Source organism: Octopus sinensis, linkage group LG11 (genome assembly GCF_006345805.1).
Source record: "Octopus sinensis linkage group LG11, ASM634580v1, whole genome shotgun sequence".
Classification (NCBI taxonomy): Eukaryota; Metazoa; Mollusca; class Cephalopoda; order Octopoda; family Octopodidae; genus Octopus; species Octopus sinensis.
In genome coordinates this window covers 73,187,885-73,215,409 of record NC_043007.1, presented here as the reverse complement: position 1 = coordinate 73,215,409, position 27,525 = coordinate 73,187,885, and the positions used below count along the sequence as shown (strand labels likewise).

General features: G+C 35.4%; 1 protein-coding gene across 4 annotated transcripts in view; it reads right to left on the bottom strand.

The window, feature by feature from the left end:
- Positions 1 to 434: 434 nt before the first annotated feature.
- LOC115217569 overlaps positions 435 to 27,525 on the bottom strand; it is a 36,827-nt gene continuing 9,736 nt past the window's right edge. For 2 of the 4 annotated variants that reach the window (XM_036507700.1, XM_036507698.1), the window contains 9 exons: positions 23,565 to 23,693; positions 20,231 to 20,358; positions 17,765 to 17,898; positions 14,067 to 14,070; positions 10,693 to 10,863; positions 9,603 to 9,650; positions 7,826 to 7,928; positions 5,557 to 5,676; positions 435 to 2,427 (listed from right to left, as the gene is read on the bottom strand). In XM_036507700.1, coding sequence (XP_036363593.1) covers positions 1,661 to 2,427; positions 5,557 to 5,676; positions 7,826 to 7,928; positions 9,603 to 9,650; positions 10,693 to 10,863; positions 14,067 to 14,070; positions 17,765 to 17,898; positions 20,231 to 20,358; positions 23,565 to 23,646 — 1,557 coding nt within the window. In that variant the 5' untranslated portion in view covers positions 23,647 to 23,693 and the 3' untranslated portion in view covers positions 435 to 1,660. Of the gene's footprint in view, positions 2,428 to 5,556; positions 5,677 to 7,825; positions 7,929 to 9,602; positions 9,651 to 10,692; positions 10,869 to 14,066; positions 14,071 to 17,764; positions 17,899 to 20,230; positions 20,359 to 23,564; positions 23,694 to 27,525 lie in introns of all 4 variants that reach the window. The other 2 variants (XM_036507699.1, XM_029787309.2) reach the window with 2 other exon arrangements.

The following is a 27,525-nucleotide window of genomic DNA, read 5'->3' as shown; positions in this document are numbered from 1 at the left end:
AAGATAAAATAGAGTAAAATAGCACAAACAATAATTTGAGATGGAATTGTACATCCTCTTAGTATAATTAGTTATGTAGTAATGCAATAAATGATAGATATGTCATTTGAGTCCAACCATGGAACAGATGCTTGCCTATCCCAAAATGGTACTTATGTCTAATATCATTCTAATAAACTGAAGGCTACAATTATACATTTCAGTCCCTGAAATTTTGTATAAAGGCACATCTTTTCAAGAAGAAAAAAAAACGTAGGCCATGTGTAACTAATCTGATACCTGCTATAAACTTGGGAAAGATCAAGCCTTGGTGTTAGTTTACATTAAAAATATTAATAGTTAATTCATAAAAACACAACAGTTTGAACAATTTATTTTATTATTTATATAAATGCATAACAATAGGTATGTTTAACAAATTAAATGTTTTTTTTTAGACAATTTTTAAAACAAATAAGAAAACAATCAAGAAATGCAATGTTTTTAACAACAAAAGATATTTCTCAGTGTCTTTTGTTTTTTTTTTTTAGGTCTTTTTCTTTTTCCCAAAGCAAAAATATATTTTTATAAGAAAATATACAATGGTTTATGAAAAAGGAGTATTAAGAAATTGGACTGTGTAATTAGTAAATATCACATTCTATGTTTGTCTGATAAGATGAATTGTTTGATTAAAATGATCTAGCACCAAATAGCAAGGATTCAAGTTTAATCAACACAAAACTTCAGAGTTGAGATTTTAATGAAGGAATAGTAAAACATGAGATTCTCATTTTTTTTAAAAGTTATTAGAAATATAAGTTTCAAATGGAACCAAAACTGACTCCTAAATTCAGCTCATTTGAATATGTTTTATTTATTATATTTGTACAAGACAGGCATATCTCTCACCAGAATAGGTTGAATCAAATCTAGTACAGAATTAGTACCTATTTCATTGACCCTTGAAGAAAAGCAAGGTTGATCTCAAAGGGGATTTCAGCTTAGAATACACAAGGCACCTAAGGTCACCACTACAGCCTCTGTTACTTAAGTGTCTTCAGTTTTTTCTGTAAATTTTCCATAACCCTTAAAGGTTTATTGGGTGATGAATGAAGCCTGCAGAGTGTGTCCATCTAAATTTCATTGACAACAGTTGGATATTACAAGTGTAGTGGATAATTGTGGTGAAATCTTGAAACCAGGAACTTGCTCCTTTTTTTCACTACAACAATGCCATTTGATATCTTTAACCCTTTAGCATTCAGATTATTCTGTCAAATGTAGTGTTTATTTATTCACATTGTTATGAATTGATCATGTATTATTTTGAGATTTTGATGATGTGATTGTTTACTGTTGGAATGACATTGGAGTGTAGGTATGAGAGGTCGGATGTAGCTGACTTGAACACAAAGCAGGTAGAATATTTGGGGCCAGATATGGCTGGTTTAAACACAACAGTAATAGAAAAATGAAATGTTCACTCCTAGTACTATATACTTCACACACATCTGAAAGAAGAATCAAGATTTCAAGACTGTCATGCCCCTAACATAACATTTCAACAGTGGCAGTTAAGGCTAGCTGTCTTACAGTAAACTGCAAAGTAAATCTAACCCATAATAGTAGTATCATTCAGTTACATAAAACTGAAAGGAAACATTGCTTGTAGATTGTCTTAAACATTTAGTATACTACTGTTTTCAATATTGTTTATGTTAAAAAAGTTCAATAGATTTCCTTCATCATTTTTCTTTTGTAATGTGTGGAGCAATTCACTTACACTGCAGCTGTTAATTGAACAATCTATATTAAAGTTATTGTTATTCTTTTTCGTACTTTTTCTATCTTTGCTGTATAAAGAGGAGATCAAATTTTCAGGAATGGGGTCACCATATTTTTCTGAAAACCAATTTTTATTGCATCTTTCATATTCTGCAGCATTGCTGATGGCATTCAGTAATGCTTGCTTTTTAAAAAATCCTCGAAATCTTATTGAAACATCAACCATACTTTTAACCATGTCAAATAAATTTCTTGGTATAGAAAAATTTCCATTTTGTGAAGGATAATGCTTAAACACTGGACTGTCAGGAGTGTGGTCAAATTTCAAGCTTATTATTTTATGGCAGTCTTTTTCAAGGTTTAATTCATCAATCAATATGAATGTTTGATTGGTCAGGTTACTTGAATGTTCTTCCGTAAAAAATTTTTCATAATCTTTTCCTTCAGCCCAAGCCTTCTGTCTCTCAGCCAATGCAGTAGAATTTATAAGAAGAACAATATCATATACATCAAAGACACATTTACCAAATTTTTTGGCATGGTGAACAATCACTCCAAAATCTTCCAAATATTTAATTAACTGTTGCACAGCCTTATCATGCAAAAAATGATCATTGAGGCACAATAACATGGCATATTTCTTTGGAAGCTTTTTGGAACCTGTAAAGATGAAAGAGAGAGAAAATAAATTGAATTGTTACAATTTCACTAAAAAAAATATGCTTAACCCTTGAAAAATTGCAAAATATTGTGGGGAAAAAGTGTACGAAGAGGGAAACAGAAAATAAATATGACTAAATATAGGTGTAGGAGTGGCTGTGTGGTAAGTAGCTTGCTTACCAACCACATGGTTCCAGGTTCAGTCCCACTGCGTGGCACCTTGGGCAAGTGTCTTCTACTATAGCCTCGGGCCGACCAAAGCCTTGTGAGTGGATTTGGTAGACGGAAACTGAAAGAAGCCTGTCGTATATATATATATATATGTGTGTGTGTGTCTGTCCCCCCCAACATCACTTGACAACCGATGCTGGTGTGTTTATGTCCCTGTTACTTAGCAGTTCGGCAAAAGAGACTGATAGAATAAGTACAAGGCTTACAAAGAGTAAGTCCTGGGGTCGCTTTGCTCAACTAAAGGCGGGGCTCCAGCATGGTCGCAGTCAAATGACTGGAACCAGTAAAAAGAGTAAGAATAAAGAGTAAATATGTTTCAATAGAAATTTTGAAGGTGAAAAAAGGAAATTGGAAACTATAAACAAATGGTGCTAGAAATAACCTAAGTACTATTGACCTGTTAGTCAATGGTTGGTAAATTTTGATGCCTCAGTATCTCATTAGTGAAGTGAATATAATGTTAACTGTTCAGTACATGTTGCATTGCAGGATTGCAAATGATGTGTATGTTAGTAATTTTACTAGAGTTGTCTGTGTAGTTAAGGCTTCAAAAGTACGTTTACTTATTATATAAGAGTAGACAGCAGCAGTTTAGTGTGGAAGTACTACCAAATCTGTCTTGATCTTAAACTGGTCAATTTAAAATGGCAAACTACATCTGCTGTAATCTGTGGCAACTTTATGACTATGAACACACTTTCCGAAAGTTCTTGTGAAGTATAACCAGAACTGATTACTTTCATATACATAGAAGCAGTTACCAAAACCTAGCCTCAGTAGCACATGTTCTCAAACCGAAATTACATAAAAGAAGACTTGCACAGCCCTGTACAACAATGACAAGCAAAATTATGAAGCTCTTCACACCTTTAAAAAGTCAGTTCAAAACTGGATGTGATCCCAGCACACATGTCCAAACCATTCTGCTCCTCTAAATTAGCAAGACAGGCCCATCCACTATACTTGCTGCTTCTCTTTTCTTTACCCCTGATATGTCTAACCTCCTTCTAATCTTGTGCAAAACATTTTACTAAATCCCTTTTTCACAAACTGCATCCCTCTGAAACTCCTTCCTGACTTATATTTTTTTCTCCGCCTATCAAGGGAATTCCCACAAAAGTTAACATCATCAACCTCACCAGCATAGATAGGCCTGAAAGTCTATAAGCACATCCTCTCTTTCATTGACTAAGAAATATATTAGATCATCCCATAAGTAATGTTCAAACAAAGCATTAGAAGGAACGATCACTAAATTTCAGATTTTCTCAAAATTCATTTGTCCTAAATAATAATAATATGCTAATACCTACACTTGTGGTGTGTGTCACACTTAGTTGAAAGGAAGAGGTAAAAAGAGAGATAACGTGTTAAATGCAGGAGGATGGGTGAGAGGCAAGGAGATATAGAGGAGGGAGAGATTTAGAGAGATAGATTGAGTGAAGGAAGGGAGTGGATAGAGAATAATAGTGGAAGAGAATGAAACTGTTCTCATTTCGTCATAGAGAAAATGCAGGAAAACTTTTCGTTTTGGATAACATATGATAAAGCCATTGAAAATATGGAAACTGTAAGAAGAAATATTGCCCATTTATCTATCTATCTATCTATCTGACTGTTATATTAACTTCATCAGTTAAAAGCATAAAATATCTTTTTAAATATGTTTATAAAGGACATAACTGTTCAGTGATGGAATTTATTTCAGACCAACAAAATGCCACTGAAGGTGGAGAAATAAGACTGCGTCAACAGTATGAGGAAATAAAACAATTCTTGTCCTGCAGATATGTTTCCGCTCCTGAAGCAATGTGGTGCCTCTCCAACTATCCTATGCATAGCCAATCTCGTACAGTGTACCATCTAGCTGTACATCTTCCAGGTGAACAGAAAGTGTATTATCGACAGGGAGAGCAACAAGGAGCAGTTAATAGAGCTTGAGTATGTGACACAACATTAACTTCTTGGTTCAAATCAAACCAAAATGATATAAATTCATGCCCTTTTCTGTATTGCAAAATTCCTGATCACTACGTATTCAATAAAAACACATGTTCAACACACAGACAACGAGCATGCAATATTCTTTTCTACTCTAGGCACAAAGCCCGAAATTTGGGGGGGGGGAGGGGGTCAGTCGATTAGATCAACCCCAGTTGTGCCAGGTTGTGGCCCTAATACCACTCGGTGTCAGACCAATCTGCCTTGGGTGGCCCTACCAGGAACCAAAGTTCTCAACGGCATAGCTCTAACATTACTCGTTGCCAGCGTCCCCACCACGGTGTGGAGGGGATGGACTTTGGACTACAGGTGGTAATAGTTAAACAAAAAATCTTCAATGCTCACACCACCTGGGGATGTGGGAGTGAGCAATGTGCATGTATATGAAGTGTCCAATTTAAAAAATATCAAATTATATTGCATAAAAATTTACGATCATCAGTAGTATAACATAAAAATAAAAAAATTATTTAATAGTTAAATATGGTTACTATTTAAAGATGCTTACATTTTTTGTATTCTGTAGAATTTCCCAAGGTCCTGCTTATACATAATTATTTGATAGTTATTAAATGAAATCACTATTTACAGATGCTTGCATTTTTTATGTTTTCCGTGAAATTTTCACAGGTTCAGCTAGTTTACATAATTATTATTATCATTAATGACCTTCCAATGGTTTGTAAATTCACTTGAATACTAAATTCTGCATCATTTTCAATCAAAAGCTATCTTTTGTGGTTTTTGTGCTAATAAAAGGAACCAAAGTCTAACAAGATTTCAAAATAACACTGCTAACATTACGAATACTTGTTGAAATATCAAAAAAGTACTTGTGGCTTTTAAACAAAACATAAAACAATGATATTATACCATAGAAACATATTTTCAACTTACTTTTACATAAGACACATTTCATAATGACTAAAATCGAAATAATTGCAGCTATAACAATAATTGCAACAGTAATATTTTTAATCATGTCTGGTTCTGGAGTTGGATTTCTCGGACATATATCTGAAAGACAAAACACAATTTCTAAATAGTTATATTTCATATAATTACCATTTCATTTTGAAATTTTTACTTTTAGTCTGAGATTTTAATGGTTAACACGTAAAGCGTGATGGGCTATAATCATGGCCCAGATAGATGCATTTAATTTATGGGCATTTGTTGGGGTCTAATGTCACTCAAACACTCCGATAATCCCCCCCCCCCCAGAATGCAAGAGGACTAACAGTTCAACTAATGATTTTTCAGATGATGTAAAACTTGCCACCATTACTCTTTTACTTGTTTCAGTCATTTGACTGCGGCCATGCTGGAGCACCGCCTTTAATCGAGCAACTCGACCTCGGACTTATTCTTTTGTAAGCCCAGTACTTATTCTATCGGTCTCTTTTTGCCGAACCGCTAAGTAACGGGGACATAAACACACCAGCATTGGTTGTCAAGCAATGCTAAGGGGACAAACACACACACGCATATATATATATATATACATATATACGACGGGCTTCTTTCAGTTTCCGTCTACCAAATCTACTCACAAGGCTTTGGTCGGCCCGAGGCTATAGTAGAAGACACTTGCCCAAGGTGCCACACAGTGGGACTGAACCTGGAACCATGTGGTTGGTAAACAAGCTACTTACCACACAGCCACTCCTGCGCCTACCATTGTATACTAAGAAGATATTTTAACTATTTAAAAAAATTTTTATGTGTGCATGGTCATCTCATTTTCATAAAACGTGCTCAGCAGTCCATGCTATGTAAGTGCAAATCTCAGTGCTTTATGAGTTAAAACCCCACTAAAACTGTCTTGTTATAAACATCCTACAGAAGAAATCAGAAGAGAAAAATACTTCCCAACATCTAATAAGTGTATTTCTCTAATGACTATTAATAAAACTGTTCCTGGAAAATTACCCAAGACTATTGATGGAAAAGTAATCGTGAATCAAACAGTTCCAGAACACTTATATCTATTTCTATTACTGCTATGAATATACGACTCCATAGATATATAAATTAAGTGATTTGGTATAGAGGCAACAACAGTAGCATGATATGCTCAAAGATTGTCTATTCCTTCTACTAATTATAACATTTAACAACAAGGCTGTCACTATAACTGTTATTGGTTTGTAGCTGAGTCTGTTATTCAGAAGCAACAGAAATTTCAAAATTTTATCAATAGCAAAATTTAAAATCAAAAAATAACAACCACTCAATTATGAATGAACTTTCTTTAGAAATCTTGTAGACCAAACATATCTAAAGCCTTTAAATATACAAGGTGACTTGTATCAACAATAATACTGGATTGGTGTTATACAGTATTGGTCACAATATTCTTCCAATACTTTCCTGCTTGTACACATCTTTTCCATCTTGGCTCAAATCAAGACTTTTTTTAAGGAGTGGGGGGGGGGGCAGATTTTAAATTTTCTTTATTTCCTTGTTGTTTGAAAGTGCCAACAAGGAGTAGAGATAGAGAAAAATTTTAAATCTGCATACGAGTAATTTATTAGATTTGATTTCACATGACATAATTTCTATTAGAGGTAGGACTTTTCCCACAAGTAATATTCCCAAGTTTTCCTGCAATCAAGATAAACTGAAGCATCTAAAAATCAACATCCAGTCTAAAGATAGAGGAACCAGTTGTTATAAATTTGATATGAAGATCCGACTCAGTGGTGAGAGCGTGAAGCTCACAATCACAAGGTGGTGAGTTCGATTCCCAGAATGGGCTATGTGTTGTGTTCTTGAGCAAGATACTCTATTTCATGTTCACTCAGCTGTAGAAATGAGTGCCAAGCTGTATCAGCCTTTGTCTTATCTTTGAATAACATTGGTGGCATGGCGAGGGGGGGGGGGCTAGTATACATGAGTGACTGCTGGTCTTCCATAAAATATCTTGCCCAGACTTGTGCCTCAGAGGGTAACTTTCTATGTGCAATCCCATGGTCATTCATTTTACTTTTAATTCACCCCTAGAAACCAGATAGTTAGTCCTTAAATAATGCAAAATCTATGGCAGATTCTGATAACTGAAATGTAGGAGCTGTTTTGGAATTGGTTACTAATATTACAAAATCAATCAACTTTATTAATCCTAAACCATTAAATGCAAAATATTTTTCAAAAATCTACAAACCAGTAAATTCTATTTTATGTGTACTTGTGACATCACATAATTTGCATGTGTTTCCCTTGGTGCCACAAAGACAGTTATTTTCATCAATTGAATAGGGTTTAAGCTAGAAAAAGAAATTTTGAAAATATTGTGAGTTCATCTAACTGAAAGTTTCTAAAATTATACATTCTTTATAGCAGAAGCATTCAAATTACTTTATCAAATGTATAATCCTTATTTATTCACATTGTTTTGAATTAATGCTGCATTATCTCAGTGATAAAACTTTTCAAACAAGACGATTTCTAGCAGATACAACACTCAATCATTTTTTTCTCTTTTTTTTTTCTGTTGGTCACAGTGACTTGATTACATGAATAAGTCATTCTGTTGTGTTTTTTCATTGAGCTGATAGAAAATATAGTCACAAACAAAATGTATCTCATAGGAAAAAAACAGAAAAGAGAGGAAGATCGTTAAAAAATGCAAGTCAGAAATAGGACTCAAATTGTAGGATATTGAGCTGACAGACATTCTATTTTCTGAACGAGTCACTATAATAGTAACAAGTGATTCAGTACAGTTTCTTTTGGTCTTTTATTATGTAATTCTCTCTTACATAGCATAAGCTATGCTAAAATTGTATTGCATTAGCACAACAATATATATGATCTAAGAATATATTATTTAATTTTTGTCAAGTCAATCTAATTAGGAAACTTTTCTTTCATTTACCATAGTTTTGCCTTTGAATGCATCATCATCATCATCATTTAACGTCCGCTTTCCATGCTAGCAGGGGTTGGATGATTTGACTGAGGTCTAGCGAACCAGATGGCTGCACCAGACTCCAATCTGATCCGGCAGAGTTTCTCCAGCTGGATGCCCTTCCTAACGCCAACCACTCCAAGAGTGTAGTGGGTGCTTTTACGTGCCACAGGCATGAGGGCCAGTCAGTCAGTCAGACATGTTTTTTTAAATTTCTTGTTATTAAGATAATCATTTCACAAACATCAGGAGTTTGTGGATAGGAATTTTATTCTGGTCTCTGTTGTATTAAATAATTGAGATAAATCTAGAAAATGGAGAAGTCACTTTTTTACATAGCTTCCCCAGATCTGATGGTTATTACAGCTATTATGAACTCAAGCCTGTACAATATATGTCCAGAGATACAATGAAATGCATACAGTAAGTGTTAAACCATGTCCCATGAACTGGTTATCTATTACCTTCCTTCTTCAGTCAGATTTATAGCAGTAAACAACAGTCACTGTCATTTTGGGTAATGACCAAAAGAGAAGGATCACAAATACGAGAGACTGAAATGGAGTCCCTCTGAATGATCTCTGGAGTAACATTACTTGAGAGGGTGCATAGTTCATAGATGAGGGAGTCTCTCCAGATTGAGCTGCTACATTTCTACATTGAGAGATCACAGCTCTGATACTACAGACATAATTAGAATTTTACAGAAAAGGATTGTAAACCAGATTCTTCAAGCCAAACCAACTGGCAGGAGACTCAAGAGTAGACCAAGAACAAGGTGAATAACATCCATAGTCCCAGTTGGTCATGCTTGGGAACCTAGCTGGAAAGTTTAATGACAGTTGTTTCTGATAGGACTTCTCCCCATGACTCTCCCAGAGAATAGTGAGCAGAGAAAACGGATAGATTGAACAAGTCATTACAAATCACACTAAAATGCTAAAAAAACATTTGTTCTTTTGTAAGTTTCTCTAGCAAAAAGAACTGTGTGCCTTTAAAACCATACAAAATAAAAATAAAATTAGTTTACCATTACAACATATTTTCCAGAAACATCAACTTCGAAAGTAACAGATGGCTAGAAAATAAAAATGTAAAGTGTTATGGTTTAATTTAGCAAGGAATATCATCAACATTATCGTTTAACGTCTGTTTTTCCATGCTGGCATGGGTTGGATGGTTTTACCAAGATCTGGAGAGCCAGCGGCTGCACCAGGCTCCTATCTGATCTGGCAATGTTTCTACAGCTGGATGCTCTTCCTAACGCCAACCACTCCGTGAGTGTAGTGGGTACTTTTTACATGCCACCAGCACAGGAGCCAATCAGGCATACACGCACACATATATATATATACATATATACGACGGGCTTCTTTCAGTTTCTGACTACCAAATCCACTCACAAGGCTTTGGTCGGCCTGAGGCTAGAGTAGAAGTCACTTGCCCAAGGTGCCACGCAGTGGGACTGAACCCGGAACCATATGGTTGGTAAGCAAGCTACTTACCATACAGCCACTCCTGCGTACTCTTAACATAGTTCTTAGAGAGATTCAGCATGTGACATGGCTGGCCCTTTGAAATACAGGTACTACTGATTTTTACCAGCTGAGTGAACTGGAGCAATGTGAAAATAAAGTGTCTTGCTCAAAGACGCAATATGCCACCAAGAATTGAACTTACAACCTTATCATGAGCTGAATACCCTAACCACTAAGCCACAAGTCTTCAGGCAACTATACAACTACAAATATCAAATGCTTTATCATCATCATCATTTAACGTCCGCTTTCCATGCTGGCATGGGTTGGACGGTTCAACTGGGGTCTGGAAAGCCAGAAGGCTGCACCAGGCCCAGTCTGATCTGGCAGTGTTTCTACAGCTGGATGCCCTTCCTAATGCCAACCACTCCATGAGTGTAGTGGGTGCTTTTTACGTGCCACCGGCACAGGTGTCAGACGAGGCTGGTAGATGGCCACGAACGGATGGTGCTTTTTACGTGCCACCGGCACGGGGACCAGAGGAAGCTGGCAACGGCCATGGTCAGATGGTGCTTTGGCTGTTGCCAGCTTCGTCTGGTCTTAATATTAACTGAAAATAAAGTAAATTAAAATATAACTCACCTCTTCAATTTTATTTATGATTTTATAATGAATAACTACATTATTTTTCTTAAGAGAAATATTATAGTTTTCAAAATTGAAACTTTCTGGAGCTTTTGTGAAGTTTACTTCAATGTTATGCAAAGGATAGCTGTATGTGATTGTCATTGGACTTTGCCAAGAACCACGATCCTTGCCTGAAATATAAAAAAAAAAAAGGGTTAAAGTAGCATGTATAGGTGCAGGAGTGGCTGTGTGGTAAGTAGCTTGCTAACCAACCACATGGTTCCGGGTTCAGTCCCACTGCATGGCATCTTGGGCAAGTGTCTTCTGCTATAGCCTCTGGCCGACCAAAGCCTTGTGAGTAGATTTGGTAGACGGAAACTGAAAGAAGCCTGTCATATATATGTATATATATATACATATGTATGTGTGTGCATATGTCTGTGTGTCTGTGTTTGTCCCTCTAGCATTGCTTGACAACCGATGCTGGTGTGTTTACGTCCCCGTCACTTAGCGGTTCGGCAAAAGAGACCGATAGAATAAGTACTGGGCTTACAAAGAATAAGTCCCGGGGTTGATTTGCTCGACTAAAGGTGGTGCTCCAGCATGGCCGCAGTCAAATGACTGAAACAAGTAAAAGAGTATTTGGGAATACAAATGTAACAAACTATTCATTAGAAGTATTGTATGTACCAGTGAATAAGACATGCTTTTTGTTTTACTTTCAGATGTATCAAAATATGCCCTGCATCTAAATGTGGTTGTATTACAGGTAGGAGACCAAGCATCATAGACTAGGGAGCTGTTTGGCACAATAATTGTGACTAATAATGAAACAATGAAAACAAGCCAAAATATCACAGTCTGTTAGCACAAACTTATGAATAATTACTTATAGTATGTTGGCAGCTATATCAAGCGATCATATTTTTTTAAACCTCCTTCAACAGACACAACCTAGACCTGATATATGTCTTACATTATTTAATGACTTATTTTTATAAAACTTTTTTTTTAATTGTCTAAACGAAAAATTCTAGAAAGGTGAAAGGAATGTTAATAAACATTCATCTACCTATCAGCTATTTGCAATGAGTTGATGACAACAAAACTATTGTGGCAGTGCACCATACTAATGATCAATTGTAGAAACACACAATACATTACAGCCAGAAATCATCATCATCATCATCGTCATTTAGCGTCCGTTTTCCATGCTAGCATGGGTTGGACGGTTCTACTGGGGTCTGTGAAGCCAGAAGGCTTCATCAGGCCCAGTCAAATCTGGCAGTGTTTCTACGGCTGGATGCCCTTCCTAACGCCAACCACTCCGTGAGTGTAATATGAGTTTATATCCTACGTGGCAATTCTCTTGAACAAAATATGAATAACTATATAGCTGATATGAAAGAAGATAAAGTGCAAATTCAGTACTTCTATGACAGTTTACTTATGATAAACTAGCTGGTGTACCTGGTAATTCTCGGGGGTAAAGATGTTTTATTGAAACGCCTTACTACTCTGATATAAGAAAGCAATTTCATTATAACTGCCACAAAAGGTGTATTTTTGTATTTTCTATCATGAAAAAGTACAAAAAACTGTCAGCTGGAGGAGGGAGAGATTGCTGGAGGTTGGTGAGAGAGGTTATATAAATAAATGAATGAAGTGTTTGAAGAAAGTACAATAATGACGTACACGCTCACTGATGGTCATTCTCAGTAACTACCTTTAGCTTACAGAGTTCTTGTTTTTATAACTATCAAAAAGCAGCCAGAAGGATAGATATATTTTTGATAACAAATGATTTCGTTGGAGGTCCGTTATCTCCATTCCAGCCAGTGGTGGCCTAGAAGAGGTTAGAAGGTTCAAGCGGCAAAGACATTATTCTGCTTAGCGAAGGCAACTGGGAAATGTATAAATGCTGTCATTCACAGAAAAACTATTGTTTTACATTGAGAAAAGCACTGTTGAAGTTTTAAGTGAAATTTGGCAATTGGGGATTTTGGTCAGCAGCCCTCAAGTTGTCCCATAAGAACCTCCAGTTGTCCTCTATGTTATATGTTTTTATAACTCCCTCTTTCTCATCAAATGCTTCATGTAAAAACATCTCTGAATTTCTGACCATTCAGAGGATCCTTAAACTTCCAGATATTTCTTTTTCAGATTGGTTGTCTTCTTGGCAATATATCATCATCATCATCATTTAGCATCCACTTTCCATGCTAGCATGGGTTGGACGGTTCAACTGGGGTCTGGGAAGCCAGAAGGCTGCACCAGGCCCAGTCTGATCTGGCAATGTTTCTACGGCTGGATGCCCTTGCTAACGCCAACCACTCCGTGAGTGTAGTGGGTGCTTTTTACGTGCCACCGGCACAGGTGCCAGATGAGGCTGGCAAACGGCCACGATCGGATGGTGTTATTACGTGCCACCGGCACTGGTGTCACAGCTACAATTCCCATTGATGTTGATCGATTTTGATTTTGATTTTGATATATATATATGACATGTTAAGGTCATCTCTACAGCTTTACATAGAAATTATAGCCAGCACTGATTTTGTTACAATGTTTCATATTCAAGATGCCAGATGTAAACAATGAGATCGAGAATGAAAAAAGAGATAATAGGCATATATAACATATTTCGGGAGTTTTTGCTCCTTCATCAGCACCCATCTAACACATTAACCATCCATGAACTCATTGCTTAAATAGCCACTACATATAGCAGTGTAACGTTACTGGATATACTTTATACACATACATGTATGTGTGTGTGTGTATATATATATATAATATATATATATATATATATATATATATATATATATATACATATATATATATATATATACACACACACATGTATATATACATGTATGTATACATATATATACACATGCACATGCAAAATAAGGGGTGTCTATTTACTTTTGAGATGTCTGTGTGTGTATATATGTGCACACACAAGTGCAGGTGTATGGTTAAGAAGCCTACAGCTTGCTTCCCAACCAATTAGTTCAGGGTTCAGTCCCACTGTACAGCCACACAAGGCAAATGTCTTCTACTATAACCCCAGATCAACCAAAACCTGGTGAGTAGATTTGGTTGACAGAGACTAAAAGAAGCACATTGTATGTCTTCATCATCATCATTATTATTATTTACTGTTCATTTTCCATGCTGGCATGGTATTCTTTGTTTACAAGTCTTCATGAAATCATGTCCTGCCATGGAGGAAAGATTACCTTTTTGAAAACAGTGAGGGTTGGAGACAGGCAGAGCATCTGGTTGTAGAAAATTTACCTTAACAAATTTTGTCCAACCTATGCAAGCATGGAACAGTGGACATTAAAATGATGATTATATGATATGACACTTTATTTCACATTGCTCCAGTTCACTCAGCTGTAGAATTGAGTTGTGATGTCACTGGTGCCAAGCTGTATCAGTCTTTGCCTTTCCCTTGGATAACATCAGTGGCATGGAGAGGGGAGGCTGGTATGCATGGGTGACTGCTGGTCTTCCATAAACAACCTTGCTTGAACTTGTGCCTTGGGGGGTAACATTCTAAGTGCAACCCCATGGTCATTCATGACCCAAGGGGGTCTTTATCCTTTATATATACATACATATATATATATATATCATCATCATCATCATCATCGTTTAGCATCCGCTTTCCATGCTGGCATGGGTTGGATGGTGCAACTGGAGTCTGGGAAGCCAGAAGACTGCACCAGGCCCAGTCTGATCTGGCAATGTTTCTACAGCTGGATGCCCTTCCTAATGCCAACCACTCCATAAGTGTAGTGGGTGCTTTTTACATGCCACCGGCGCAGGTGCCAGACGAGGCTGGCAAACGGCCATGATCGGATGGTGCATTTTACGTGCCACACACACACACATATATATATATATATTATATCTATACACACACACATATAGTGTGTGTTTGTTTGTTTGCATAGTTGTAGAACCAGTTCAGTACCACTGGTAAAACCATTGGCTATGAAAAGGTCAGGTATCTAGGTTATTGATAAGAGACAATGTGAAGAACTTGAGTAAGTTCAGCTGTACATCTGATTGAAAATATGGTTGCCAAGCTGGTTGCTATTCTGTATGACTATATCTAGGCTATCAGTAAAAGGACTGATTGATTTTATACCTGGGAGTCTATCATTTGTTTTGTCCGTTGTGACCATGTCTACCATGCTTACTCCCACAGATACTGGCTATTGCTACCTTCACTGTGTTGACTGTCACACTGCAATGTAGTATTGTCTTTGGGTTGTGCCAACTAAATCTGCCACTCTAGATTGGGTTGCATGTCCAATTCCAGATGGTTAAGTTCTTCAATGATGGCACTTTCAAATGTTAATGCATAATAATATATAGTCATTAACCAGTTTGAAAGGGAATGCAGTAGGCATGATTGTTGACAAATATATGTATTAAGATGACTGGTCAGAAAGATGATGACATAAGCATGTCAGTTGATACTAGTTTGTCTACGTGAATGAACAGGCTGGTGCATTAGTTGATTAGTCTAAAAAATGATGACATAGGCATATCTGTTGATGCCAGCCTGTCCAGGGCATTGTACTTTAGTCTACCAAAGCAAGATGTAAATTTGAGAATTTACATTCATATTGTTGCTACACCCTGAATATAACAAGGTCAGACTCTTGCTACAATCATTTCAGAGAAATTTGTTCTCAAAATAGAACTCCTTAGCATTCAGATTACTCCGTTAAATGTAATACTTCTTAATTCACATTGTTTTGAATTAATCAGGTATTAACTTGTAGCTTTAAGATATCGATGATGTTATTGTTTATGTTTTGAATGACATTGTAGGGCTGGTGTGAGATGCTGGATCTGGCTGATTTAAACATAAAACAAGGTAGAATATTTGGGTTGGATAAGATCAGTTTAAATGCTAAAGAGTTAACAATGAACTATGTTAATACTTTCATTACAATTTTACTGACAAATTTACCACTGCTGACAAAAAGAAATCTTTACCCTCAGAGTGAAAGGCAGATTGTATGATGCTGGTGTTAAAACTGCAATGCTGCATGGTAGTGTGACATGGGCCTTGAATGCAGAGTACTTAGGAAGACTAAAAAGAAATGAAGTGAGTATGCTCCGCTGGACATGCAACATTAGTATGCATGAAAGAATCAGTACAAAGGTACTGAGAGAAAAACTGGTCATTAGAGGAATTAGTTGTTGTGTGCAAGAAATAAGACTGCTAGTGTGGACAAATAATGCATATGGATGAGAACGGTTGTATTTAGAAGCACTGTTCACTTAATGTGGCTGGAACCTGAGGAAGAGGAAGACCCAGGAAGATGGGATGAAATGGTGAAGGCTGACCTCTGGACACCACTGAGCCTGATAGAGGAGATGACAAAGGGCTGGGATATCTGGTGATATGAGGTTGTTGAAAAGACTCAACCTCTTCAGTGAAGCCAAGTTCTAGAAGTGCTTTTTATTGTACTCTCCACCCACCTTATATAACTCATCCCCACCTCTCATGCATTAGGCCTACCTCTTCTCCCTGACCCCTGGCTCCTGCAGATTACCATTCATGTCATCCACACAATCAATTCTATCATCTTTACTATTCATGCTACTTGCCTCTCCAACCACTCTTTTCGCCATCCTCTATCTCCCCCCCAACTCATAGCTCCTTGCTCATCCACCCTTCAACCATACCCATTTTGGCAATCTGCCTCCACTCCCACTAACCCTTCATTCATCTTCCAATACAATCTTGCAAATTGATTCAACTTACCTTGTACATTGTGAGGTCATCTAAGCACCTCATTGCTATTATCTTTTGCAATTCCTAATGTTCATTTTCTCTCTCTTCCCCTATTAGGTATGTGTAGCCTAACAGATCCCCTACATGAACCTGCACTGTACCCCTTTCCCATAGTCCAATCCATCATCCACTAATATAAAGCTGTTAATATGATTAATTCAAAACAATGTAAATAAGCATTACATTTGATAGAATAATCTGAATGCTGAAGGGTTATAGACCTCTCTCTCTCTCTCTTTTTAATAGTAACAAGTAAGGCTTCCATAAAATCAGATCTACTAGAGATTTACTTTATGTCACTCGCCTTTAAGAAAATTACTGAAAGCTGTGTTACACTCAACATCATAAAATCAGTTGACAATGTGTGCAATATTAATCTGACAAAACTGTACTTCAAGATGCCCCAATGGTTGGCTCTGCCCATCACAACTGTCTTCCTCTACAGCAATAATCTATTGACTATCACTCTAGCTATGCCCACCACTATGTATATGATACAACCGTTTATTCCTCAACAATGTTCCATACCAAAGCTTCATCCATAGGTAACACTAAGAAATTCAGGCAGACGTTTATTTCTTATCTTGTTAGTCTACTGTTAAGGTTTCAAGAAAGAAGTATAGCTCTGCACCAGCCCAAGCAGGACCTTGAAGTTGTGGCAAGTAGTACCACATGCCCATTGCAAAACCTTCACAACTAAGTGTACTATCACGTCAACTTAAAATAGATTTGATTAATAATTAATGAAATGCTGGATGTAGAAATGGTTACAACCACATAAAATAGCTTAACTCCTATTTACGTTGAATATTCAGTATTACAATGTTTACTTATGCTTAGTGACATCTTGTCCATCTTTATGTTCTGTGATCAAATTCCATCAAGGTTGACTTTGACTTTCAACGTTTTGGGGTTCATAAAATAAGTACCAGTTGAGCACTGGAATCAATGTAATTGATTAACTCCAACCCCCAAAACTGCTGGCCTTGTGCCAAAATTTGAAACCAATATTTGGTTGAGGTTAAGGTGGTGAGCTGGCAGAATTATTAGCATGCCAGATAAAATGCTTAGCAGCATTTCATCTGCTTTTACATTCTGAGTTCAAATTCCACTGAGGTCGACTTTGCCTTTTCATCCTTTCAAGGTTGCGAAAATAAGTACCAGTTGAGTACTTGGGTTGATGTAATCAACTTAACCCCATCTCCCGAATTTGCTGGCTTAGCCTACATTTAAACCCAATATTATAAAGTTAACTTACCTTTGTCAGGGTGGGGCACAAGCAGAATCTGGCGCTGCACATTTTCGCTGCAATTACTTTTGGGCAAAGAATATAGTTCTAATCCCCAGACAGCTGGACAAATACGTTTCAGTTCTAAGCTAAACAGTTCCTGCCACAAGAACGAAAAAAGTTATTGAAATGTGAATTAAATATTAACACATTCAAAATACAGTTTTGTTTATTACATATGTACTGGTGATTCGAAACTGAACCTCCAGGTAACCGGTCATGCATCATGATCAAACCACAGTAGTTCCACATGATCTATTAAGCAACGAATCAGCATCAAGTCATTGCACAAGTCAATCTTCTAGAATCTTCTTGTATCCTATAAAAAAGCCACTTTTAGCAGTAATTGCAGAATGCTGAAACACCCATGTGTTGTGTCTCCACTCTCGCAACACTTAACCACCTGGTTAAGACAGATGTCTGATAGTCAACAAGATTTTTTGTTACCACAAATATAGCACACTTATTTCTAGTTATGTTGGGCCAGCCACAGATTGCTGTAGCAATAAGCTTACCATAAACTCCATGCAGTATGTTTCTCCCAATATGTAATTATTGCTGTTATTGTTTGTAAAAGACTAACACCATTAAAATTCTATGTGCAATAATAAAATCTGTTAATTGTTCATGGACAAACCAAAGTGTTGATGATAGGCTCTTAAATATTAACTTTTACTGGTGTCTAATTTTTTTATCAGCTTAATCACACATGATATTAGCAAATATTGTATTTTTGTTCATAGAAGCTTTGTAGAAATGTAATATTTGAATTGTAATCATAAACAAAATTTTAGTTTACAGAGTCGTCAGTTACTTCTTCACACAGCCCAAGAAATACATTTTCATTCATCAACTCAACAAACCATCATCTCAGAACAGCCAACAACACTCCAAGTTGCAATACATATAATAATTAATGTTTTCAGCTCCTAGTCAAGACTTATTACCAACTGCATATGGTGAAGACTACTTTACTGAAGGCGGCATCATAATAAACACAATCAATACAGGTTTCGAAGTCCAGTTTTTTTCTCTGTAAACTAAAATTTTGTTTATGATTACAATTCAAATATTATATTTCTACAAAGCTTCTATGAACAAAAATACAATATTTGCTAAAATATTAGACACCAGTAAAAGTTAATATTTAAGAGCCTATCAGCAACACTTTGGTCTGTCCATAACCAAGACACTTAGTGACTAAATCCCTTTAAAAGGCTACCATAAGGTGATCCAATTCTCTGCAGTAAGGAGTTGTACTATAAAATTGTGAGCTTGCAGCACTTGGAAATGTTACTAGTGATAAGCTGGTGCCATATCAAGGTGAAAATATGTTTCTCACTTGGTTAATGCAACAAAAACTAGAGGTAAGTTCAGGCTTAATGGATTGTTAAAACCTATAACAAAGTAATCGTTAATTGTTATATAATTATAATAAAACAACCGTTAAACTTGCTGAAACATTATCTCTCAGGCTAAAAAAGAGAATAATAATAAAGGTCTAAAATATACATACAGTTTTGTATTTTTCAATTTGACTCATATGTGAATGGCTTGTTATTTAAATGAGATAATTATTTCTAAAGATGGAGTGAGATATGACAGAGTACCTAGAGTTAAAGGTACCTAGTTTAGAGAGCAGCTTTCGCTATTAACAAAGATTTCTCTTTCTATACAGTTGATTATATGATCCTTATCATGGAGTTATTATATTGTATGGTAATGAAACATTTGCATAAAAATTAGTAGAAATGAAAAAATTAAAAAGGAATCAACTAAGTTCAATTTGTTGAATGTGAGCTTCAAATAAGTTGTATATAGTATAGACATATGATGTTGTGTGATAAAGTAACTTTGAGAGTGATAGTGGATACATGCACAAACATGAAGGAGACTGATAAAACTCATGAAAAAGGCAGTGTAGAATTTAGTTTAGTCCTTTCAAACAAAAGAATCCTTCAAACAAGTGAGAATCTTTCAAACATGTGAGAATCTTGGAAAGATACTATAGTACAGATCTATGTTAGCATGGAAAATCAGACATTAATGCAATTATGATGTCAATCATCATCATTATCATTTAACGTTCGCTTTCCATGCTAGCATGGGTTGGACGATTTGACTGAGGTCTGGCGAACCAGACTCCAATCTGATCTGGCAGAGTTTCTACAGCTGGGTGCCCTTCCTAACGCCAACCACTCCGAGGGTGTAGTGGGTGCTTTTGTCCAATGCAATCCCATGTCCAGGATAGTCATACTGATCAGTACTGACAGCGAATTAACAAACAACAGTTGCGGGTTTCTCCATCATTATCCTGCATTCAAATTGAAACAAAATGATCATACAAAAGCCAAAAACAATGATATTCTTGCTGAAACATTATCTCTCACGCTAAAAAAGAGAATAATAATAAAGGTCTAAAATATACATACATTTTTGTATTTTTCAATTTGACTTATACTGGGGTATGTAAATACTCGAAGGTAGTTAGTTTTTTTCGGATCACATATACCATAAAGTACAGTCAGATTTAAGAGAAAGCCCTGCAAATGCTTGATTGCTGTAAGAATAAATAAAAAGTAAAATATATTAATGAGAGGTTAGCGTCTACATTGAAAAGAACAACTGTAAAATTCAATTTTGGAGGGAATGCTTAAGAAAATTTGAAATCTATGCAAGACGATAAAATACCATATCCATTGTGACTATCATTTGTTCAATTTGCTCGGCTGTTGAAACTGAAGTTAATTATATTTTTTTAAGTTCAAATGCAAATAAAATTTTAGTGACCTATCCAACTGATTTTAAATAATCCCAGTTTTCAGTTATAAAGCAGTGACTTGGGTTGCTAAAGTTTAAGAAAAGATCGTGTTTAGTTGAACAGGAATAGCATGTATAACAACCAGGTATACAAATGTTGCATGGAATCAGAAGACAATTAAGGAATTAAAATTTCTGTAGCGCCAAATTTTGTAAAATATGTAACCAAAACTGAAGATTATGAGCCTCTTAGATGGTTTACTTAAGTGAATGGCTTGTTATTTAAATGAGATAATTATTTCTAAAGATGGAGTGAGATATGACAGAGTACCTAGAGTTAAAGGTACCTAGTTTAGAGAGCAGCTTTCGCTATTAACAAAGATTTCTCTTTCTATACAGTTGATTATATGATCCTTATCATGGAGTTATTATATTGTATGGTAATGAAACATTTGCATAAAAATTAGTAGAAATGAAAAAATTAAAGAGGAATCAACTAAGTTCAATTTGTTGAATGTGAGCTTCAAATAAGTTGAACATAGTATAGACATATGATGTTGTGTGATAAAGTAACTTTGAGAGTGATAGTGGATATATGCACAAACATGAAGGGGACTGATAAAACTCATGAAAAAGGCAGTGTAGAATTTAGTTTAGTCCTTTCAAACAAAAGAATCCTTCAAACAAGTGAGAATCTTTCAAACATGTGAGAATCTTGGAAAGATACTATAGTACAGATCTATGTTAGCATGGAAAATCAGACATTAATGCAATTATGATCATCATTTAACGTCCGCTTTCCATGCTAGCATGGGTTGGACGATTTGACTGAGGTATGGCGAACCAGACTCCAATCTGATCTGGCAGAGTTTCTACAGCTGGGTGCCCTTCCTAACGCCAACCACTCCGAGAGTGTAGTGGGTGCTTTTGTCCAATGCAATCCCATGTCCAGGATAGTCATACTGATCAGTACTGACAGCGAATTAACGAACAACAGTTGCGGGTTTCTCCATCATTATCCTGCATTCAAATTGAAACAAGATGATCATACAAAAGCCAAAAACAATGATATTCTTTTCTACTCTGGGCACAAGACCTGAAATTTTGCGGGAGGGAGCCGGTCAATTAGATTTACCCGAGTACACGGCGGGTACCTAATTTATCGCCCCCAAAAGGATGAAAGGCAAATTCTACCTCAGCAGAATTTCAACTCAGAACGTAAAGACAGGCGAAATACCACTAAACATTTCGCCCAGCATGCTCATATTTCTGCCAGCTCACCACTTTACAAAAACAATGATATTGAATGATCAATGATGATAAAAAAATATTTAGACTTATAAACCATACGAAAAAATATTTAAGGATCCAGCAATTCTTTCCATGCAAAGTAAACATATTCTTCAACATTTAAAAATCTATTTCTTATAATATAAACCCTAATGTTTTAAGACTTGAATGTAAGGAATAAATTTGGCACCATGAACAAGTGGAAGATTTAAAGAAAGAAGTTCCAAACTGGTTGTTATTAAAGTGAAAAGTAGACATCTTTGGTGTGTAATTTTGGATCTTTTCGGTTTGAACGGCAGTTTTTAACATAATTTCTAGGTAACTAAAAAATTTTAAACTTCGTATACTGGTAGAATGTGTTTATAAAACATCTTTTTCTCTTGGCTTTATTGAGAAAATTTTATAGTTTGTAAGATATTTGTTGTTTTTTTCTTCAATTTCTGCAATTTTGACCAATCAATGACATCCATTGAGGTAAAAAACATTCTGTGCCGTATGAATATGTCCTCATTTAAGAAACAGATTGGGTTTATTTACATTTGCAAAGAGAAAAAGATACCCTTCCCCCCACCTCTAACCCTAACCCTAACCCTAAAACAGATTGAAATGCAATAGATCGATACTAGGGTCATAATTATGGGTGACAATTTCATATGACACCGCTAGAAAAAACTGCCATTCAAACCGAAAAGATCCGTAATTTCAAAAGTGGAATAATGTGAGTCATAAAAAACAGCAAATAGAACAGATTCAAAAGAAAGTTATATTTGTTACAAGTTTAGAGGTAACAGATACAAAGTACAATACAATGTTAATTTTCAGTAAAGGAATATGGCTCTCTACTGAATGTAACCTACTCGACACATATATTTAAAAGTGGATTATCCTGTATATGGGTACAGTACTTAAGGGTTGGATGTACTGAGTTTCTGTAGGAAACTACTCATTATTCTGAGCTGAAAATTCAACATAAAAATTGCATTGTTTATAATGTCTTTACTATGGAGCTAACAATAAATATATTAGAGAGACCTTTAAATAATCAACATTTTTTAGCGTGTTGGATGTGTAGAAAAAAATGAAGATTGTTTTACCATAACAATTAAAATTTATTAGAAAGGATGGTGTGATCACAACTTTTACATGTTGTAAGAAATCAAATGTCCTCATGTCTTGGGTCTCTGAATGAGCAGCTTAGACACTAGAGAAGATTGTGAAAGTAACAGAAATGTGTGTGCAGTAGAAAATATATCCAGTTCCTGGATGGCACTTACCGTAATAAATTTGTAGCAGGCATCATTATAGCAACGATAAGAAATCAGTTTAGGCAGATATCATAAGATTGACACTAAACGCACATGGTTCGTGGAACTAGGCACAAGTGAGATAGTGTTCCTTGTGTGTACCAAATTGGCAAAAAAGAGGGAGAAAGCGCCAAACGTTGGAATATATAGGTATCGGCTGTCACCTCACCTGGTGGCCTATATCATTGAAGGGATGTAATTCAGTTACCTTCACTCTGCTACAATTTCAATTATCTTCCAAACAAGATCTGCCAATTAATTAGCTTGTCTATCTATTATGGAAGGTCAACTAATTATCATTTCTATTTTTAAAATTATCCTTTAATAAATAAACAAAGCAGATTTTACACATGCATGTAACAAAATTCAAGATATAAAAATTCTAGATATAAAAATAAAAGAATATATGTACTTGAAGGGTCTGCATTCCAGGTAAATGTTATGTTTTTATTATCAAAGAACTTTGTTTGTAGGTTTTCTGGTCTAGCTGGCATTTCATTGGTATTGTCTGATGAAATACTTTCATTGTTGGCGGAACAAGCTAAAATATAAAATTATATGTATTATTTCTATTTTAGCTATATATATTAAAAAAATGAATAGAAATGGCTTTTCTGATAATTTTTACACTTGAATAATTAGATGTTTATAAGCTATAAGGTGTTTACAGACTCTGTTAGCTCTGTTTCTCACTTACAAACATATACACATGTATGTGTGTATGTTTGTAATTAAACACACTCTATTTAAACAGTGAATAAAAAACTCTAGAATATTGGTTTGAAAATTGCCTATAAGTAAGAAAATCATATCAAAGTCATCTTTTGTAAACACCTAATAACTCATAAACATCTAATTACACTGGTTTACAAATTTTTTTTTTGCTCTGAGGTAACGATGTGAATAGGTATTTTTCACTAATTTTGATGTAGTGAATTCAGTTTTCTGAACAGTTTTGCTATATCACCTCTATTTTTTTTTTTTTTTGCTTTATATATCCCATTTTAATTATACTGCATATAAATTCAAAATATAATGTGTTTATTTCAACTGTTACAAAAGCATATTACAGGAAAAAAAAAACGGCATAGATACAGAACTAAATTACTTGGATAATACAAAACACACATATCATAGTCTAGCAGAGTTTTTTGGCTGATTGTGTGTACTTTGCCTCAGTGATGACATGCAAGAGCATCCACCAAAAGTCCCCCGTCATGCTGGGGTTCCATTTGCCATGGTAGTTACTCTCCATCTCAGTAATATCTTGGTGGAACATTTCTCCATGCTCTTCCCCCACTGCTCCGAGCTTCGGAGGAAAGAAGTTGGGATGGGAGTGGAAAAAGTGAATTTTGAGCGACATTTGACATCCTATGTCATCATAGGACTGTAACAACTTCTCGAGACACTCTTGGTAATCTAGTACTTATGTGTTACCAAGGAAACCATGGCAAACTAAGTTAAATGCTTCTTGTGCTCTCAGTTCCTTTAAGGTAAGAAGCTGCTCAAAGTCCTTATCCGTCAGCAACTCTCAGATCTGAGGTCTGATGAAGATGCCCTCCTTGAGTTTAACAAAACTCAGAGAAAATTAGGCTAAAACAACTATTTTTATGTTTGCCTCAATTTCTCTGTAAACCAGTGTTATTAACCCTTTCATTACCAACCCGGCCAAAGCCGGCTCTGGCTCTGTAGTACAAATGTCTTGTTTCCATAAGTTTTGCATTAAAATATACCACCAAACCTTAGTCGCAATTTATGTTCCTAACACTTGTTTAATGGTAAACTAAGTTATTTTACTAAATTCTTTGTTATATTTAAAATAATTGAAAGGAACACAGAGCATCTCAAAATAAATATAGTAACGAAAGGGTTAAAGTGGAAAACTTAGCAAAAAAATCATTGCTATTTGTATTTCTTTTTAAAAATATAACACTATACAAAGGACTTTCTATTTTTTCACTCTACGATATATATATATATATATATATATATATATATATATACAAAGAGAAAGAGAGAGAGATAAAAAAAAACATTGATTAGAGAACAAACATTAAATTCGAGTCAATGAACCTTTTTGACAGATTTTTGAGGGTAGAAAAAAAAATTTTTTTTTACTCGATTGATATTTCTAATTAGGTTTTTAGTCACCTGGCACTCTTTAATAATTCATTTGGGTTGCTTATTTTTAGTCAAGGCCATTCTATATATATGCATTTTTATTTGCATATATATTTTCTTTTATATATTGAAGGCCATGGTAATGTTTCTACATGATGAAATGTATGGAAGTGTGGTGAGTTTGATGTTTGTGCTCTAATCAATGTGTTTTTTTGATTTCTGTCTAAATTTCATTTGAGCACTTCTTTTTTGCAGTCATATAAACCCTTTTGTCTCCATAAAAAGAGGCAAAAATTATTTCTTGTCATATGTATATATATGTATATATATATATAATATATATATATATATATATATATATATATATATATATGTATATATATGTATATATATATATATAATATATATATATATATATATGTATATATATATATATATATATATATATTTATAGAGAGAGAGAGAGAGAGAGAGAGAGATAGACAGGTAGGTAGGTAGGTAGACAGGTAGGTAGGCAGGTAGGTAGATAGATAGAGTGGATTTGGTAGATGGAAACTGAAAGAAGCCCATCGTATATATGTATATATATGTGTGTGTATATGTTTGTGTGTCTGTCCCCCCAACATCGCTTGACAACCGATGCAGGTGTTTACGTCCCCGTAACTTAGCGGTTCAGCAAAAGAGACCGATAGAATAAGTACTAGGCTTACAAAGAATAAGTTCTGGGATCAATTTGCTCTACTAAAGGCAATGCTCCAGCATGGCCACAGTCAAATGACTGAAACAAGTAAAAGGGTAAACATATATATATAAATATATATATATATATAAATCAAATATATATATATATATATATATACATACATATATATACATACATATATATATATACATATACATACATATATATATATACATTCGTTCCATGCTTGTTTTTACGTTTTCGTTCTCATTGAGTTCTGCGTCTATTTGTGGTGTCCTGTACTCACGTATATATATTTATATATGCATGTATATATACATGTAGATGTAGGTACGTACATATATGTATGTATGTATGCATATATTTTATTTATTACACTATTGTATGACTGAGCGCCTTCGCGTCGATTCGATTCGATTCGTTCCGTTTCGTTTCTTCTTCTTCTCCCAGTACAGTTTTTATATATAATTATGACATGAAACCCTATACCTCTTTGCTTAACCTTCCCTTCTCTCCCTTTCTCTCTCTCTCACTCCTCCTCATCTCTCTCACAGCCGGCCACATACTTCCTTTTTGCATGCGGCCTTCTAACTGTAAACACACGGTTTTCTTGTGCTCCTTGAATCTCTCCTCGTCTAGGCAAAAAAGGCCCTCTTTGGTTGTTTTCTTGTGTGTTTTTATTTCTTGTATTGTATTTTTTTGTAATTGTATTTTTATTTTGTATTTATTTTGTATTTTATTTTGTATTTTATTTTGTAATTTTATTTGTATCGTTTTTACATCCTGTTTGTGTCACATTTTGTTCTTTCCTTGTTTTTACCCCTCTGCGAAGTAATTTCCTTTAATTTCTTCGCAGGAAGGGCTAGTTCGACGAGTCGTGTTCTGTCCTCACCTTCGAAACACACTGGAGTTGAACTAGCGACAGCTGATGAAGGGGATTTTTCCTTGTGTAGTTTGTCTAGTACTCTGTTTTTTCTTTGTAAAAAAGAGGTTCGTTCCATGCTTGTTTTTACGTTTTCGTTCTCATTGAGTTCTGCGTCTATTTGTGGTGTCCTGTACTCACGTATATATACATGTAGATGTAGGTACGTACATATATGTATGTATGTATGCATATATTTTATTTATTACACTATTGTATGACTGAGTGCCTTCGCGTCAATTCGATTCGTTCCGTTTCGTTTCTTCTTCTTCTCCCAGTACAGTTTTTATATATATATATATAAATACATATATATATATATATATATATATACATACACACACACACACACACACACATATATATATTTATATATATATCATGATGATGATGATGATGATGATATATATATAATTATGTGCCACCGGTACAGGTGCCAGACGAGGATCGTGGCCGTTGCCAACCTCACCTGGCACTGTGCCAGTGGCACGTAAAAAGCACCCACTACACTCATGGAGTGGTTGGCATTAGGAAGGGCATCCAGCTGTAGAAACTCTGCCAGATCAGACTGGAGCCTGGTGCAGCCTCCTGGCTTCCCAGACCCGGTCGAACCGTTTATTTGATCAG